This window comes from Spea bombifrons, chromosome 7 (genome assembly GCF_027358695.1).
Source record: "Spea bombifrons isolate aSpeBom1 chromosome 7, aSpeBom1.2.pri, whole genome shotgun sequence".
Classification (NCBI taxonomy): Eukaryota; Metazoa; Chordata; class Amphibia; order Anura; family Pelobatidae; genus Spea; species Spea bombifrons.
Window position 1 is genome coordinate 32,104,359 of NC_071093.1, and position 17,654 is coordinate 32,122,012.

Genomic DNA, 17,654 nt, shown 5'->3' on the forward strand with positions numbered 1-17,654 from the left:
GTCTGGGTCCCTGTTTTCAGTTATTGATGTTGAATTGGCAGGCTTCCCCATCATATAGCTCCGAGAATATCACAAGGTTCTGATCATAGGTTATTACTTTAATGGTGAATATTTGGGGGGATTTAATTGTGATCACTCCCACATAACCCACCCACTGTAAACAAGGCCCTACTCATATTTATTTGTCACTTTATTATACTTTTGTTTTACTCCTACTCTCTCCATTGCCTGGCTACACCTTTATAACAAAGTATGTAATCCTACAGAATTCACTGTTAACTCTATGGAGTGTCAACATGCACCATATGTAATATGGCTCCAACCACCTGTTCTGAAGAGGGCCTCTTTGGCCCTCCTGAGAACTCTGTGCTCGCTGTGCAGGTTGAATATACCGTATTTGCTTGAATGTAAGACAACGTGTTTTTCAGGGATGCATTGGTATGCCTGGGGGGGCAGAGTGGCATATAGGAGGTATAAGGCATATCTGGGGGTCAGATTGGCAAGTAAAAGGAAATAAAAACAAGAAATGCATTTTTCTCAATCATAGTTTTTTTAATATGAAAACATAGTTTACATGTGAATTAATATTTGCTAGTAAAATAAAAAAAAAATGTTCCTTGGCTCCATATATAACTGCACGCATAGATTGATATGTTCTAATAGACATGGATTGGGGGCCCCAGCACATTCTGTAAGTTGACTGGAAATTGTTTCTATAACACAGCATCTATGACAAAAAAACATGGTACATCTTGTACGTTGGGCGCATAAGAGAAAAAAAAGAGCATTGGAATAAAATGCCAGACCCTTGTAATCATTCATAAAAAGCACATTATCTTTGTTGGGCAGTAAGCAATTACTCGCTTCTCTTGTTCATGTTTGTCAATAACATAAGGTTACATGCAGAATCTTACACACACACATGTCCTTGCATATAATACAAGTTATTCTCCCTTTATATAGCACCAACAATGTTCACAGTTCTTTAATACAATATACATACATTCAAAAAGTGTTACAAAATAACAAGACACGCTGATACACTTTGTAAAGAGGGCCCTGCTTGCCAGCTTACAATCCAAAAAAATCAATCATGATTTAAAAAAAAAGATAGGAAAAACTAACCAAATCTAAGCTTGTAAAAACATAACCAGTGTAGCCAGCACATGAATCTGCAGTGATTCAGTTATAGTTAGTATGGAGAAAATATACTTGCTTTGTGCTTTAAACTTGTTCTCGATATATTAAGTATGAGCGCTGCAGTTCCTGTTCTGTTCAGCAGGTGGTGCTGTTGTTCTATAACATACAGCCTCTGACTAGTAGAGGTTGGTAATAACCCATGAAATAAGCAGGCAGGAGCCAACAGGCCATATCTTGTAACCTTTGAGGTATATTAATGTGCCCTCCGGGCATTACTTGTCTGTCTGGATGAGCTTTGAGTTGTGCAAGGGTGAGAGAGCTGCAAAATGAAGCTTCAGAACGAGATGTTAATAGTGATTCTGGACTAATCCTCAACCCATAAATATTCCAAACATGTTGAGAAGGAGAAGGTTTCTGTCTGACTCCTGATGAGATAGGCACAAGAGTCACAGGGGCTTAAATTGTATCTACCAACGGCGTAGGTTCACCAGCTGCAGGTGTTATTAGAGCTCCACACTCTATGCATGAGAAGATAGCAGGGTTCTTCTGGATGAATGTCTTACAAGTCCAGTATGCACAGGGGTCGGTGCTGTGATTATGATTATAGTTTTAGGTTAGAATAGGTGGGTAAAAGTCCTTGTTTCATTGACACATTTTAAGCATCTAAACTAGTTAACACATTTATTAAGTGACAGGTATATACAGAGCTTTTTTTTGTTTAGGTCTAAGTGATATACCTTTTGTGACCGTTGGTGGTTGTAAACAGCCTTTGTATGCAAAACATAATAAAACCTCATCTCTGAACCATCTCCCAAATATCTCCCCTTACAGAGTACTGGGAGCTCAAAAAAGTTAATCTTTATTTATTGCATGAACACTATCCTACCACCAGGTGGAAGCAGCGGGTACCTGTGACTGCGAGACTGCTTTGCCTGCACAGCCAGGCAGTACACCCCATCTGTGTCAATTTATTATTTAGGATTCAAAGGAACAACCTTGTGATAAGTCCCAGATAGACTTATATTTAGAAGCAGCTATGTGTCCATTGGGTACTTGGGCTGTAGAGATGGTCTGGTTGATCAGTATTGTTTCTAATACTGTATATTGTGAGTTGGGTTACTGTGGGACACTAGCTTACTGCGTGTGCTCTGACATGGTCGTAGCCGTGTGTTGGATCGCCGCTAGTGACCGTATACTGGAACATATACCATATTCCTGTTCAGCACTAACATGCCCTGTACCATATGTGTGTATATATGTATAGATAGATGTACAGATCTATGACAGATATATCTCAAAGCACCACACTGAGCTAATGCTTTATGGCCATGCTGATGAAGTTTGTTCCTCTATAGACTTTCACTAGTTACTAAGTTAGTGTCTGGGCAGTTCCGCCTGAGCCGTTAGAAGACATACAAATGGCTAATATGCAGATATCGGAAAACATAAACACGCTAAAACTAGCAGTGTTAAAAATATATATATATATATATAATAAATAAAAAACGAGCACCAATTTTTTGAAAATATATTTGTGATCTGATACAGGTAAGATCTGTAATTATTATTATTATTATTATCTTTTATTTATATAGCGCCAACAGTTTACGCAGCGCTTAATATTTAATAAATTTAAAATTGTGTTGAAAATTGTGTTAATATAGCAAAGGATCACCGGAGCTGCTTAGAAATGTGAACTCCACTCTGTAAGTAGCAACAATAAATATTCAAAAAGCTCTCAATGAGATGGGAAAATGGGGTGTTTCCATTAATAAAGAGGAGAACTGTTTTTGACCATTATCCTGGCTGAGTTTTCTGCTTTTTTTTCATATCCATTATTGAGGGTGATACATTTGTATCCAGTGAGTACCTACTCCTCTGTTTCCCCTGTCTCTCTCATTGAGAGCTTTTTGAAAATTGTGTTATTACAATGTTTTCACAGCAAATATAATAAACGTTCCCGTACCGTTTGAGTTCAGCTGTGGCACAATGCATTTCCCATCCATTAAAGGGTTAAAGCTGCTCTTTGATCACTACAGGACAGGAGCCCCTCTCAGTCCCAGCAGCCACCCCCTGATTTTGGGGTAGAGACCTCCGGAGAGTTCTCGTCTCCTCTGTTATGCTGTGGGTGACTTTGTCCCCATTCTGAAGGTAACAGCTTATTACTCTCGCATTTAAATCCCCCCATTAATAGGAGCAATTAAAGAATAGCTCCATTTCCAGCAAATTAACAGCCCAGAGAGGTAATTGCGACATAAATGAAGATAAATTTGTTTTAATGTTGCAAGAGAGGGAGGGAGGCCAGGAGAGAGTGTCAGGCTTTGTGAGGGCGATGTTTTATGGCTATTGCAGGATTCATTGCACTGGCCTAGCGGAGCTCAGGGGGCAGTGGGGGAGGGTAATGATTGCCCAAAAACTAATTCCACTGTTAAAGGTGCCGTCCCACCTCTATAACACACTCACCAGTTTTAATTTGGGCCAAAACCCCTTAAATACCATATTGCTTCCTAAACATGAATATGTAATTTTAAGTATATAGGATGTCCTTGCTACTCTATATATAAAATATTAAATGACTTAAGTATGTGATTATATATATATATATATATATATATATATATATATATATATATATAATGTGTGTGTTTTATGTACTTGTGCGTAATCCTCTCGACAATAATTTGACAAATATCCTTGTGCTTTTTTTCTGAGATGCAATAAATCCCTTCCATATTTGATTTTAATATATTTATGGGCGATCAATCACAATAAATGTCTTCCCAACATGTACTTTAGTCATTCTCAGCAGTTTGGAGCTTGAAAGCGGCAATGACTGTGTGTGAACGTGTGCGTATGTGACCGTGCGTGTGCTATAGAACCACAAAACAGTTTAGCTGTCAAATGGTTCTAAGTATTAATCGCAACATGCTTTATAGGGAGGAATAAGTTAGAGAGTTGAGTCCACAGAAGGTACACTGAGAGTGATAATCTATTGATCGTGTGCAGAGTTCCTGGCTGGACGTGACATAATACATACTGTGAACGCCTGAACTGCCAATGCTTTATTTTATTGGTTTGAAGCCGAATCTACTGCTGTGTCTATAAGATTCCTTTGTAACGATTCTGACCTTCTCTTCCTTTCTTTGTCTTTCTTCCCTATTTTTGTTTGCTGCCACTTTCCCTCCTTCTGCCCCCATTTTCCTGTGTACGCTATTTCTCTATCCCATCCGTCCACATATCTTCTGTGTTCTCTATTTCCAGTGGCCCAGAAAATTGTAGCAACCCGTAAGAAGCAGCAGCTCTCCATTGGTCCTTGCAAGTCTCTGCCAAACTCTCCCAGCCACACGTCTGTGTGCTCGACACAGGTGTCTGCTGTGCACATTAGCCAGGTATGCGATATACAGCGATGCAGCCACGTGCTCGTTCACCCACGGTACACATGTGTATACATATGAATAAACCATTTAAACATGCACACGAATATCCGGAATACACTGCTTCTTGTTCACTGTCTCCGCAGACCAGTAATGGTGGAGGGAGCCTAAGTGACTATTCTTCATCTGTCCCTTCCACCCCGAGCACTAGCCAGAAGGAGCTGAGGATTGATGTACCCCCAACTGCCAGCACCCCCACTCCTGTCCGCAAGCAATCCAAGCGGAGATCCAACCTCTTCACGGTGAGTCAGTACCACGTACTTAATGTCAGGAGCCGCATAATATGGCTTACCGTTTAATTGAAACAGATTCTGGGCGACATACTCTGAGCTGCTTCATTCTTCTATAGCTATTAAGGAGGCTGTCCATGAAGGAGCAGGGTTTTCTCTGTAAGTTAAGCTCAGGAACCCAGCAAGTGGAGTAGTGAATAGTTTCACTATTACCTGTCATGTGAGTCGTGGTCTCGGTCATTAATGTCCAGCTGTGCCACTGAAAGATCTCTTTACAGCTGGGACTTCAGAGATGACACGGAGCATCCTTTTAGGTTACAGGAAAGGATATTTTATATTCACCATAGAAAAGGTTTTTTTTGTATATTTTTTTTTTAAACTACATAAAAGGACAAAAAAATGTGAAGTTCACTGTCGAGTGACGCAGTTTTCACATGCTTAGTAAATACTTTAAAAAAGGCTGATTACTAACAAAGAAACGGAAAGCATACAGGAGTGTTACAATAATATAAAGGGCCGTGCGAGTCCAATCGACTTTAGAAATAAGCTGGAGACGTTTGACTTAATTGAAATTAATTTGACTTATTTGCATATATAATTGCTAAATTACAACTGAAAAATAAAGGCCCATGTAAAAGCACAATGGAGCATACGGATTGTGATATATTTGTGTAAATTACGTTTATGCCCACCAGGTGGCAGCAGAAAACAAGACACAGCAGCTCCATCCGTAAATTCCCCTTCTATGTATTTCCCGTTCTATGTGCAAATGGACTCGCTAATCTTCATTTTTATATTTTTTATATATATGTGTTTATTTAACATGTATTTGTTGAAAATGTCCAATGAATCTCTAACAATAAAAAAAATCACACTTTTTTTTTTTAATCCTCACCTAAGAATCCCCTCGTCTTTTTTTTTTTTTTCTGGACATGGAGCACAAAGTTGTCTGCAGACAACCATCTTTAATGAGCCATGCAAACTATTCAGCGATGTATTTTTTAATGTTTTTCAGTGCCAGGATTCTTGTACGTCCCATGTTATTAGATTTATTCAACCATATGTAGGGTTGAATGCGTCGCCTGCCTTTTCAGCACCAAAGGGCTTAACCCTGTGTCTGCCGGGCACAGCGCTGTACTGTTCCTAGTGGTTGCTGGGCAGGCTAATGGAGTGCAGCTGTCAGGGTTAGTTACTCTGCAGAGTGAGAGATGTACTGCTCCTTCCTCACATTAGAAATCGCTCACTGACAGCGTTCTGTATAAGGGAACTTAATACATTTGGCCCCCAAAACCCCCCTGGAAGTCCAAGTGTTGCAAGAAGACCTTTTGCCAGAATATCCGTAGGGAGGCAGAAAAAAGTGGTGGCATTTGCTTTGTTTTTATGCCCTGTTGGTGAATAAGTCCTGGGAAGTAGATCTCTAGTCATAGTGTTCCGGATAAGATTTTTTTTCTCATCTTGGAGCTCTACAGATGTCTACAGAAATATAAACTCCGTATACACAACGTAGCCTTTACAACGTTAACATGACCCTGTGTCTAAACGGTATAGAAATGCTAAACAAGCATGGGCATCATTCGAGATCCTGGCTTCTGTTTCATTCGCAAACGCTAAGGGCATTTACACGCCGGAGGTATAACAGGTAGCCAGGGGCATTAAGTTCTGTAACGATACTATGGAGATCCTTGTGCGAAGCAGCTTTTACTCTAAAGATTCAACACGGGAACACCGGCCCCACTTGCTGTGTAATATTATCTGTAGAGTATCCTTAGGTAGCAACCGTACCCCAGGGGAGCCTCATGTCATTTGATTCTTGGTCTAAGGACGTTATACGTCAGTGTTCCGATAAGGGACTCGGCCGCAATCTCGGGGATGTATTGAACAGCAGCATTCACTGGGAATACCTGCAGTAGTTGGCTGTTCACCTCTCTGACACTTTGAAGGGTTAAAGCAAATTTACGCTAAGTGCAAATTGGTTGTTTTCGGCATCGCTACCCGTGTGACTCTGAGGTGCATTGCTTGTCCTTTTGTCGGTAAAAATTGTAGCCAAAAATAGAAGAGTAATCACTCTGCAAATGGCCCCGGATCCTGCAACAGCTTGCTGTCCGACTGCTCCAAAAAGGTTTCATTTCTTAATTCTGCGCCCGCAGCAGATTAAATGAAGCTGCTCCGACGGGAGGGCGGGAGACGCGCCGGGGGACCTGACGCTCTGTGTTTGCCGAGGTTTTAACGGGATGTGAACTTTTGCTTTTTTTCAGTCTCGAAAAGGGAGCGACCCAGACAAAGATAAGAAAGGTCTAGAGAGCAGAGCCGACAGCATCGGCAGCGGGCGAGCAATACCAATTAAACAGGTAAGCTTCCTCTCGGCCTCCGCCTCCCTCTGCCAGGCTCCGGTGTGTAATTAGAGGAGCCCACGCTCGGGGTCTCGTCTCCGAGGCCCCCGCTCTCTGCACCGTGTTTGATGCCCCCCTCCCTGAATGTAGAAGAGTTGCTCACTTGACATCAATTAGGCACGAATCCTGCGCACATTAAAATGGGATCATTAGGATAAGGAGGTGGTGTGAGAGGGGGAGGGGAAGGCGCCATGTGACAACAGGCCCTAATGAAGTGAGCTGTTCAGGGGAAGGCGGCCAGGCCTAGGTAGCTTCAAAGTGACGCCTTTGTGCAGAACACTTTGATTGGGCCTCTGTGTGCCTGTCTGCGGGAGGGATAGGGAGCCCCCTCTGATAACCATGTACGGGCTTGATTTGGCTGGTAATATGAGCCCCCCTCCGAAGGCCGGCGGGCAATTAGCCACACTGAACGTGTCAGCTGCAAGACCCTGTTTGTAATTTGCTAATGAAGTACTTGTACCTTTTGATTAGGTTCAGTTTCATTTAGGCCTCCATTACCCGAGTGAGCATTTACAGCCCTAATGAACGGCCTTAATTAATTCTTTCTGGTGACGTGCTGGGGAGAAGGGGGGGTTTAAAGTAGAGCCAGCAGGAGCTGGAGCTGTGAAACATTAGCCTAGGAAAGACCGTTAGTAGCCTAACGAGGAGGAGAAGCTTTGGTATGGATCCAATAGGTGTGAGGGCTTTATAACGAGGCAGAGAAGAAATGTACATTGTGTGATTCCAGCCTCCGACAGACCACCGTAGTCTCCATCAAATGTGTATCCAGCGGCCGGATATCAGTCTGAGAAACCGTGCCTCTTATATGAGGGATATGGAATCAAACTTTGCAGGTGTTTTCTGAAAGTCAGGTCTAATGGTACCCCTACCCTAGTCTCTCTTTGTATACGTTGGCATGAGAGCCGAGGCCGTGCCGTGCCCTCCTGATCACTATCCCTGGGGATCTCTGCTCAATCGGATACGGCTAGCGTTATATATGCGTGGATCAGTATGTGTATGCCTCCTGTGTAATATAGTGCTTCTTCCTTCTGTACACGTATCTTTCATGATTGTGTTTAAGCTTTTTTTCCCTTTCCGAATTCTTTTTTTGTTGTCCCCCGTCTGTCTAGTTTTGAGGATAAATTCTATATTCCCGGACGTCTATGTACAGATACAGTTCTGTATGTGTGTGTGAGGAAGTAATAAGTAAATATTCTTGTATCTGACGCTATTTCTGCCAGCCTCCTCTTTCCTCACAATTGCCATATTTCTGGCCGCCGAGAGCCGTACATACAGAACGCCTGATTGCAGTGGGAGGCAGAGGCTCCTCTGGTGCCATTTGCATAAATCTTGTTAAGTCAGAGGCAGTTAATGAGGTACAAATGAGGCAGGGAAGGTGACATGCAGATCAGTGCTGGCAGATGGGAGGTGGCTCCTGAGATATCCGCTGCCAGGGTCTACAGCCCCCGTATCATATATATTATATATATATATATATATATATATATATATAATATATATATATATATATATATATATATATATATATATACATACATACATACACATATACACACACACACACCATGCTGGACTGGTAGACATACAGTGGTTGGGGCAGGGAGCTAGCACTTTGCATGCCTCCGCTGCAATAGACAAGCATACTATGTTGATGACAGACAATAATCAGTTGGCCTGTATAGTTCACTCGTACCCTGCATAACAATATAGCCATCATCCTTGATTTATATTTCCTGCCCATCGCAGTAGAATGTCTACCGTTGCGTTTGGATAAATAGTGCTATCTGAGCATTGTTTTCTCTAAAAGGAAACGTACATCTTCCATGCAGTTCCTGTCCTGCGTACAAACATGTGATGTTGGAGCTGCAGATGTGATTTCTCAGACTAGGGGAAGAAGTTTAACTTTGCACACATTCTGCTCTCAAGAGCCTGTGCCCTGACAACTGCTTCCCTCTTTCTTCTGACAAGTACAGAAATTAACTCCACACAAGGGTTCTGGACTCGTTTGTGACATATTTACACACAGCGGAAATGTATTGTTTAGGTAAATCTTTTCATGAAGAAAGGTGGAAATGAAGGACTATTTTTGAAGCGTGATTGTATTCTTTGCATTGAAAGCGCTCATAAATGGGGTCTCTCTGCTGTTTGCTTTTGTCTTTTACATCATGTGCTGCTTAGGAATATATTTATCTGTTTTATTCCCATAAATGTAATTATGACCTTTTGTGTTTTATGAGGAGCTTTTGGCTATTAATCAGGATACCGGAGGGAGAAATGTGTTTTTATGACTGTTGCATCGCTGAGTGCTTCCACTTTGTGACGGCTCCAGTTAGACCCAGTGAAACAGGACCGCATACAGACCTCGTGTTACCACCCGCCGGCGGCAGAGATCCATCAGACCTCTGGACAGAAGTTTGTTCGTCTCTTCCCGGTGTCTCACGCCAGAGCCTCTGGGACAAATCTTTATTAAATGGGGCCCATAAACAGCTTCCCATTAGGAGTGGAATTGTATCACTTTGCCGCATATAATTTGGTCACCCAGCGTTGGTTGAGTCACAGAGACTCATTACGAGTCCTTGTGGATGGGACTGAAAGCTGCTAACGATTGTACCAGTATAATTAAATCTTTCCAAGCACTCGGCAGCAGTGTCAACGAACTGTGAAGAAAATAATGTTATATAGCCAATCAAAAAGAGATACTTGTAAACTCATTTGAAGCGTCAGTGTGTGTTAGAGCCCTCTCTCTGGATGATGCTTATTGCTTGAGAAATTAAAGATACAGTTTTGTGCTAAGAGGCAATCCGGAAATTACATCCTGAATTAGTTGTTAATTGATTTGGTAATTCCCTGGGGTCTGCACACTCTCTCTCACTTCATTTTTTCCCGTTTTGTTGCTTTTCCTTAAGTGTCTGTTCTCCCAGCTTCACAATCATGTTTACCAATTAGATGTAATGAGAGGAGCAGTGTGTGTGTTTGTCTGCATATGAGATTGCTACGCTGTCTCAGATCTTGTATAAGTGATACTATGGGGGTATCCTCCTTGCCCCCTTAATACCCCCACATAGCTTTTGGTTCTCTTTATACCCTACTATGTTTTTGTCCTTTTTATTTGTGTGTCTGTTTGCCATGTTAATACCCCTTGTGTGCCTGTTTGCCCTTTTAATTCCCTGCTTGTGCATTTGTTTTTCCCTCCCCGTACCCTGCATGTGCCACTTCATGCTCCTAAGATACCAGTTCCTTTCCTAGCCGATGTTCTGCACGCATCTCGTTGCTTTCCTGATACCCTTCCACATGCCTTCCTCTAACAGTTAATACCCGGTAACTTAACAATGGTTTTCTGGAGCCCTTTTGGTTTTTTTCTTTCTGGATATTTTTTGAAATGTAGAATTTGATGGCAGATAAGAACCATTCAGCCCATCTATTCTTCCCAACCCTTCCTGATACAGGGACCCAGAGCTTAATCAGTCCTTGGTCTGGCCTTAGTTTCCTGCATATCTTATGCCTATTTAGATCGCCTCACTATATTACCCTCTACCACTTCTGCTGGGAGAACATTTATCTCAGTAAATCACATTCACACTTTTGACCCTCTAGGGGTCCGATCAGTCAGGTTACATTATTTGATTTATTCAGATGCCTCGTACTCTGAATTTTTTGATATAACTTAACCTTAGCTAGTTACACATGGGCTGGCTGTTTAGGCAAAGCGTGCAAATTACATTTCTACTCGTTGGCCTTGTGGACTTCTCTGTTACTTCTTGGTGTGGAGGACAATCTGATATCAACAGAGCAGTTTTTATTCTCACCCCCGTACATTGGATATTGGGGTGTCTAGATTATTCAGTAGTAAGGGTTTTTTCTTCCCGTGCGGGTGCGAGGTAGGACATGCTGAGGGGTGTTAAACAATTTTTGGAAATGCTCATAAATTTGGTTGGCCAAGTCCCCCAACTCTCTTTGTTTGTAGTATTTTATGTAGGTCTATTTGTATAACAGACCTCAGCGCTGATCCTGATATCTTCGTATCGTTCCCAAGTGTGGTTGTGTTGCTGGCAGAGCGTGTCGATGCCGTGTGCGGTAACACGGGTGTGATGTCACGCACATTACTGTTAGCGTGAACGGTATCGCCGGGTCTGTCAGCCAGCATCCCGCTGCACATTTATTCTGGTGGCGGATGGCAGGCACATCATGTTTAATACATTCGTTTAGATTTATAAGCATTGTTTACAGAACCTGTGTAGCTGCTGAAGCTCTAACAACATCTGTTCCCTGGTACTAATTAAGTGCTAATTATGAACGAGCTTTGTGTTTGTCATTGTAATGGCCTGGTTCTTTGTACGGGGAACAAGAATAAATTGATTTGCAGGGCAAAGGTGTTGTGAGGGCTGCGCAGACTTTGTAGGAAGGACTGCAGAGAGATTCCTCGTCGCCCTGTCTGTCCCGTTCTCTAGGTGCGCTCCTCGGGCTTCCCTCTTGACTGAATTTGGGTTTGGAACATGCTGGTTGGTGCCCCGTAAAAGACCAAGGTGGGTTTAATACCATAGACACACTGCTTGCTTTTCCTACCTGTTAATCTGCTTGCCGTTCCTTGGTGTGTCGGGGTATGTTTCTACTTTCCTGTACAATGTAAAGGCACAAAGGCACTTATTCAAGAGCTGTTCTAGTGCAGTCACCATAGCAGCCAATGGAACATTTCTGATGATTGCTCAATTTTTACTACATTGTACCTAAAGTGCGTTTGTTTTCTAACTATTTACAACTACCGGTATGAACTTGTGATAGAAAATAACTTGACTCCTAAACATAAATAATGTATATATTTGCACGGGTTGTGTTACTGCGTCAGGGATCTCTTCTCTTACTCCCTGTTGCTTTTCACATCCAGAAGCGTTATTTATTTCTGTGAAGCCACAGATACAGTCACTCATGTCCCGTTCCATAAATACCACCTGTTTATTCTTTAGAAGCTTTAGAACCGACAGGATACCAAATCACAAGCGGTATGATTAAGTAACGGTGTGTTATAGTGGCACAACAGTATAGCATATAAATGTAACTGTATTACCCGCCCTGTCTGCTTTTATGCACCTTTTGCCATCACAGGCTTATGAAATGACACGTTTTTGGTAGGGCTGAAAATACAAAAGCCGTTGGTGACCTACAGTGACCTTTAAAATGACCTGATCATGCATGAGAACTCCACAACCCTTATGTCTTTGTTTTTGTGTATATAAAAGGCTAAGGATGTTTGCAACAGATATTTCCACCTTTTTACCACTAGGAGGCAGCACTATGCATAGACAAGCTTCTATAGATCATTATATGTTGCAGAAAAAGGTATACTCCAGCCATCATATGCACTTTAATGCATTACATGGTCCCCGCAGCTGCTTTCTGCGCGAGAGGTATGTTCTGACAGTCACATCTCTTTGCCTGCGATATACTTACTGCCAGTTGGCTCCAGTGCTGGCTCGGTGAACGATAAAGCAAGGGTTCTGTTGAGACCCCCTTTAAGCGTGCATGGAAAGTGCTCCCAAGGATGTCAATGGTAATACTTTCCTGCCACTGAAGCAGCCAATCAGTGGTGAACATCTTTAGACCACTGATGGAGCTGGAAGCTGCATTGTTTGTTTAGGGGTCTCCCTGGACCACTGGAATGTCTGTTAATTGCTCCGTGGTCCTCATGGAATCATCAGTCCACAGTAGGATATGCTTTAGCAAACCAGTTGTGTTCATTGTTAAAAGCACCTGCATTAATCCTTACAGGCTGTGTACGATACAAGATTGGATAACAGTATCACGTTTTATATACAATTCACACGTTGGAAAAGTGTTGTTTAATATTTGGCAACATTGTAGTAGTGAATTGCCAATCTTTGTAGTAATCTTAGCAGAGATCTTTCCAAACTCAATACCTTTACCAGATATTAAGCTGTTCCCTTCAATACTGTGATTGATCCCAAAACAGGGTTAACACCCCATGTATTTAAAGGTCTGGAAGCCTTATGTCCAAAAACTGTTCACTAATCAACCATCATAGCCCTGAAATGTCCCTCTCCCTCCTTCATCAGTCCTCCTGTAATTACCCACGTGTCTCTACATGCCCTACGGCGAGTGGTACCCACCTCACAGCGCTTCCATAAATCATCTGGATGCCTCACAGAGGGTAGCACCTGGACGGCATTTAAATAATTCAAGGACTAGGGGGAGGACGAGGCAGGTTCACAGCCCAAACTGCTCACGCGTATGATGTCACAACTCAAAATCAACTCTTTCATCTTCCTTCCTTTCTTCATTGTTGTCTTATATCTATATCTTCTTAGTTGCTCCTCACCCCCATACACCCTCCTTCCCATCATAATCATATTATTATTTTTGCATCGGAAAGCAGTTTAGGTATATCCTAGAAAAAAGGTTTGTGCTAAACTCCCAGTTTATAGACAAAGTATACATTTGATCCATTCAGCATTTCAAATAAGCTTTGCTTTCAGCAAACATGGAAGCCATGGTCTCCAATTTCAAAGCGGCGATGGTTGTAGTAAAGCATCACATCTCTGTCTCAGTGCGTGTGCAGAGCTCAGGGGCGGAAATGTAATCATGCAAATGCAGTAAAGTACCTCACCTGTACAGACCAATCCTCCCAGTAATGACTGATTACCAGTAATAATGGCTATTATCATGTCAAATGGCTATACCCACGGAGGCTTAAGGAGCTGGAGCGTCTGCACGGCGCGTATGGATAATAAGAAAGTGTCGGTGAAGAAGGCCTCCGAATCCCATTGCTAAGGCCACGCATTAACCTCTTCCGTTCTTGTTCCTCGAGTTCACAGTCCACGCTGTCAAAGGAAAGCAAACTCCTATTGTGTTTTAGCAGTTATTGATATAGAGATCACTCGTCTGGGTTTATTTCTCGTCGCTATATAACCCTAGTGGAGATTTAGATATATTTTAAATTCTAGAATATGCCTTGCACAAAAAAATCAAAACACGTGTCCACAAAAGGTTTGATTTTGGGCACATTTCCAAACCCCAAACTGGCTTTGGGGCGAAATCTTTTCCTCCCTGTCCATCCCAAGGAAAAATCCAAGGAATGCATGTCCTTGGTCTTGGAATCTCTTTCCGTTCCAATAGATCTCCTTTATCGGCAGACGTAGAGGTTACCATTGTCCGTGATGTTTGGGGTGATTTTCCACACCGAGCTCATTCTTTATGGCAATGCTAATGAAGTCTGTTTCTTCCGGAAGTCTGTGGGCCATGCACTTTTTGTTTCATTGATTCCAGGAAGATCTGGGAAGAAACACTTTGAGATAACACAGAGAATGCCAGCTGCAACATATCAAATCATTCTGTGCAATATGCATAGGTGGCTGATTAATAACCTTCCAAACAACACGTGTAACCAGCACACGCAAGACCTTTTCCTACAGAATAAAACTCCATGGGGATTTAATACTGAATGTTGTTTCTAGGGCGCACGTGGCCTGTTGATCATTCTTATAAGCTCCCACTTATGTCCATATACCCATTTGGAGGCATAAGGTGGGCTACCATAGACCTAGTTGCCTCGGACCCTTGTTGAAATATAGGGCCCGCTGCAGAATATGGAGGGAAGATACAAGTTCATTTAAAAAATAAAGTAATTTGTGTATTGTGTTCCTTTGATAACGCATATTTGAATAACGTGTGGCCCCTCGAGTCGAAGGCCTCTCACAAACCATAGTTGGCCCCCTGATATTTGATTCTTCACATGCAGGTAATTTCAGGAGGGCATTTCCTTTAATGACTTCTCTTGTGTTGTTGAAGTTTGCGACAATTTGATAATTATGAGCTGGTAGCCTATCTCCTGCAGTGCTGCACGTCGCATATACTTTCCTTCTGACATTAGTAGCTGAGCCCCCCCCTCATGTGTTATTTATGCTGTAATTCATTTGTTTTACTCTGCAATTGGCAGCTGACAGGCTGTAATTTCACGGCTTGTAATAAAAGGTGTCTCATAATCTGCTTCATTTAGCAGCGAAGCCTCTAATGAAATTAACTGCAGCCCTAATTATTCCCGTGAATACTAACGACCCGCCGTCACAAGTCCCTGGGAGAAGGACACTGGGACCCCGCCTGCCACAATCCGGTACAAAGGGCCGAGCTCGCATGTTTGGGGAAACTTTGATGCGTTGCCCTGCGTATTGTTAATGAGCATATGCCTTCTAACCTTAAGCAGACATATTCTGCCCGTTGAGTGAACATTAACCCCTTTACTGCCAGCGCGGTCTACCTGCGCAGAGATGGATTGTGACGATGCTTGCTGGTGCCTGTGATAATTACACGTGGAAACATCAGTGGGGTCTCCTGTTGAGAGCGTGTATTGTACAGTCGCTGATCTGTCGCCTGTGATCATGCTGTTATCCCACTGCCTCTGATCAGCCCCCCTGGTAATACACAGACTCAGGAGCCCTCTGCTGCGAGGAACAGAAACTTATCACCAAGTCAGGCTTTATCTCTTAATGAATAGAGAGTGCTGAAGTAAGCGTTAGGTAATTGAGTTTATAATTAATTACCCAGAACCCTCATCAGATAACATGCTTGTAGAATTTTTTTTTTCTTTTTATCACCATCTCCGTCTCTCCATGTCCCCCAGGCCTGCCCTTCTCTGTCCTTGTACTGGCTGCTCGTATGTACTTATCTCTGACCAAGTCTGGCCACTGTCCCCTCCCTGTGTCCCATAGGTGATGATGGATTAGCTGGAGGAGTGAGCTGGTGGGTGATGCTTAGATTGGTTCCGACGATAGTTGCCCTGCTCTCTCCCACCATGTCACTCACGGGCTAACCTGATGTTCTTCTGACATTTCCCAACAAAGGCCTTGAAAGTTTGGAGTCCATCAGTCCCACGCCTCCCAGAATTGGCATCCCCTTTCACAAAGGACACCTGCGTTTCCATCTCCTGCTTAATTCCCACCAACAATACTGCTGCAAATGAGCGCCATTCAGTGTGTGTCTGTTCAGAGGCTTATCGCCCATGGGCTGGGGAGAGAACCCTGAGCTGTGATTGATCCCACTGTGATTAGGGGAACTTTATCTCCGCTATGCTTCCCTCTTTCTTCAACCCTATGGTGTGTCCCTAATTTTCTTCCATGTTGACAATGTGATTATTTTTTTTCTTCTTCTTTGTTGTTTTTTGCCATCTCCACCTTAAAAAAAAAAAAAACACACTATTTATGATAGTTTCTTCTTGTACTCCTCTGTCAGCATCCTTATGGTCATGGATTCTGTACCGTCCTTCATTTAATTAAATCGTGAAAGGTTGAGCATTCGGTCTCCTAATCCCACCCCACCAGGCATTGGAGCCACCATACAGTCAACAAGTCGAATGCCTTCTATATATATATTTCCTTCCCAAGAGTCATTTATTATGGTTGAAGTCAAATCCATCCAACCCACCAGACCAAGAAAAAGATGAAGGTGAAACTTAGTGGCCATAGCATTGGGGTAATAAAACATTTTATCTCCCCAAATATCATTTATGTTATTAAATTATATAATTTGCAGGCGCTTGTGTGTATATCTATGCACAAATATAAGTTGTACAGGACCAAGCGTGAATATTTTGGAATTCTGAAGAAAAAATTGGCTCCAAATATTTTTTATAGTTCGCAAATTACGGGATCATGCTGCGAAATTAAATAGACCTGAAAAAGTTGTGGATGCATTAACCAGCCTCCCTGCAGACTTTTAAAGAAGCATCCGGTCAGTTCGGGGTTTTTAGGAGTTGAAGAGATGGTGGTGTGCTCCTTGCCCGATGTCACAAAGATTGGTGGTGCGAGTGCTGCCCTCGGAGAGACAATATGTCAGTCAATGTGCGATGTGACGACGGAAGCCGCTGGGGGGGAGGAGGAGGTGGGGAGGGCTGGGGAAGGTAGCGGGGCAGAGTATCATTATCAGACGTAATTGATAAATAATATCCCTCATAAATACTGCCAGTCCTTCAATTAGTTTTCTGTAAAGTTCCGAATGGGGAAGTGATGGCCTGTCAAAGTGACAATGGATGACAAAAATTAATAAATTGCCTTCTAAATAGTGCGGACACTTAAGAAAAATTGGGCAGCCAATTTAGCCCAGCGGGAGGTGGGGGCCGGGGGCTTCTTCTCGTTTTATTTTGTGCTCTTGTCGGGCCTCTAATGTTGTCTGGGCTTTATTAATGATAACGGAGCCTCCGCTGCCGCTTATGTTGCTACGGGCAACTTTGTTCATTAAAATTAAAGCCGGCGTTTAATCCCATTAGCTGCTCTCTGGGTAGCTCCTGTCGCTGACAGTGTAAGGGTGGGGGGTGCAGGGGGCCGTGCCCTGCGGACCATCGGGTCGGGGGAGACGCTGGCGCTCCTCTCTGTCTATCCCATCTTAGGCTTATAAATATATCTAATACAGGTAATATCCCTCCAGATACGGCACCGTCACCAGGAAATAACGTTTTT

The 17,654-nt window shown here is 42.8% G+C and overlaps 1 protein-coding gene across 7 annotated transcripts in view; it reads left to right on the top strand.

Moving 5' to 3' along the window:
* AGAP1 (ArfGAP with GTPase domain, ankyrin repeat and PH domain 1) overlaps positions 1-17,654 on the top strand; it is a 155,536-nt gene that overhangs the window by 95,216 nt on the left and 42,666 nt on the right. For all 7 annotated transcript variants that reach the window (XM_053470481.1, XM_053470482.1, XM_053470483.1 and 4 more), the window contains 3 exons: positions 4,402-4,529; positions 4,661-4,816; positions 7,060-7,152. In XM_053470481.1, coding sequence (XP_053326456.1) covers positions 4,402-4,529; positions 4,661-4,816; positions 7,060-7,152 — 377 coding nt within the window. The remainder of the gene's footprint in view (positions 1-4,401; positions 4,530-4,660; positions 4,817-7,059; positions 7,153-17,654) is intronic.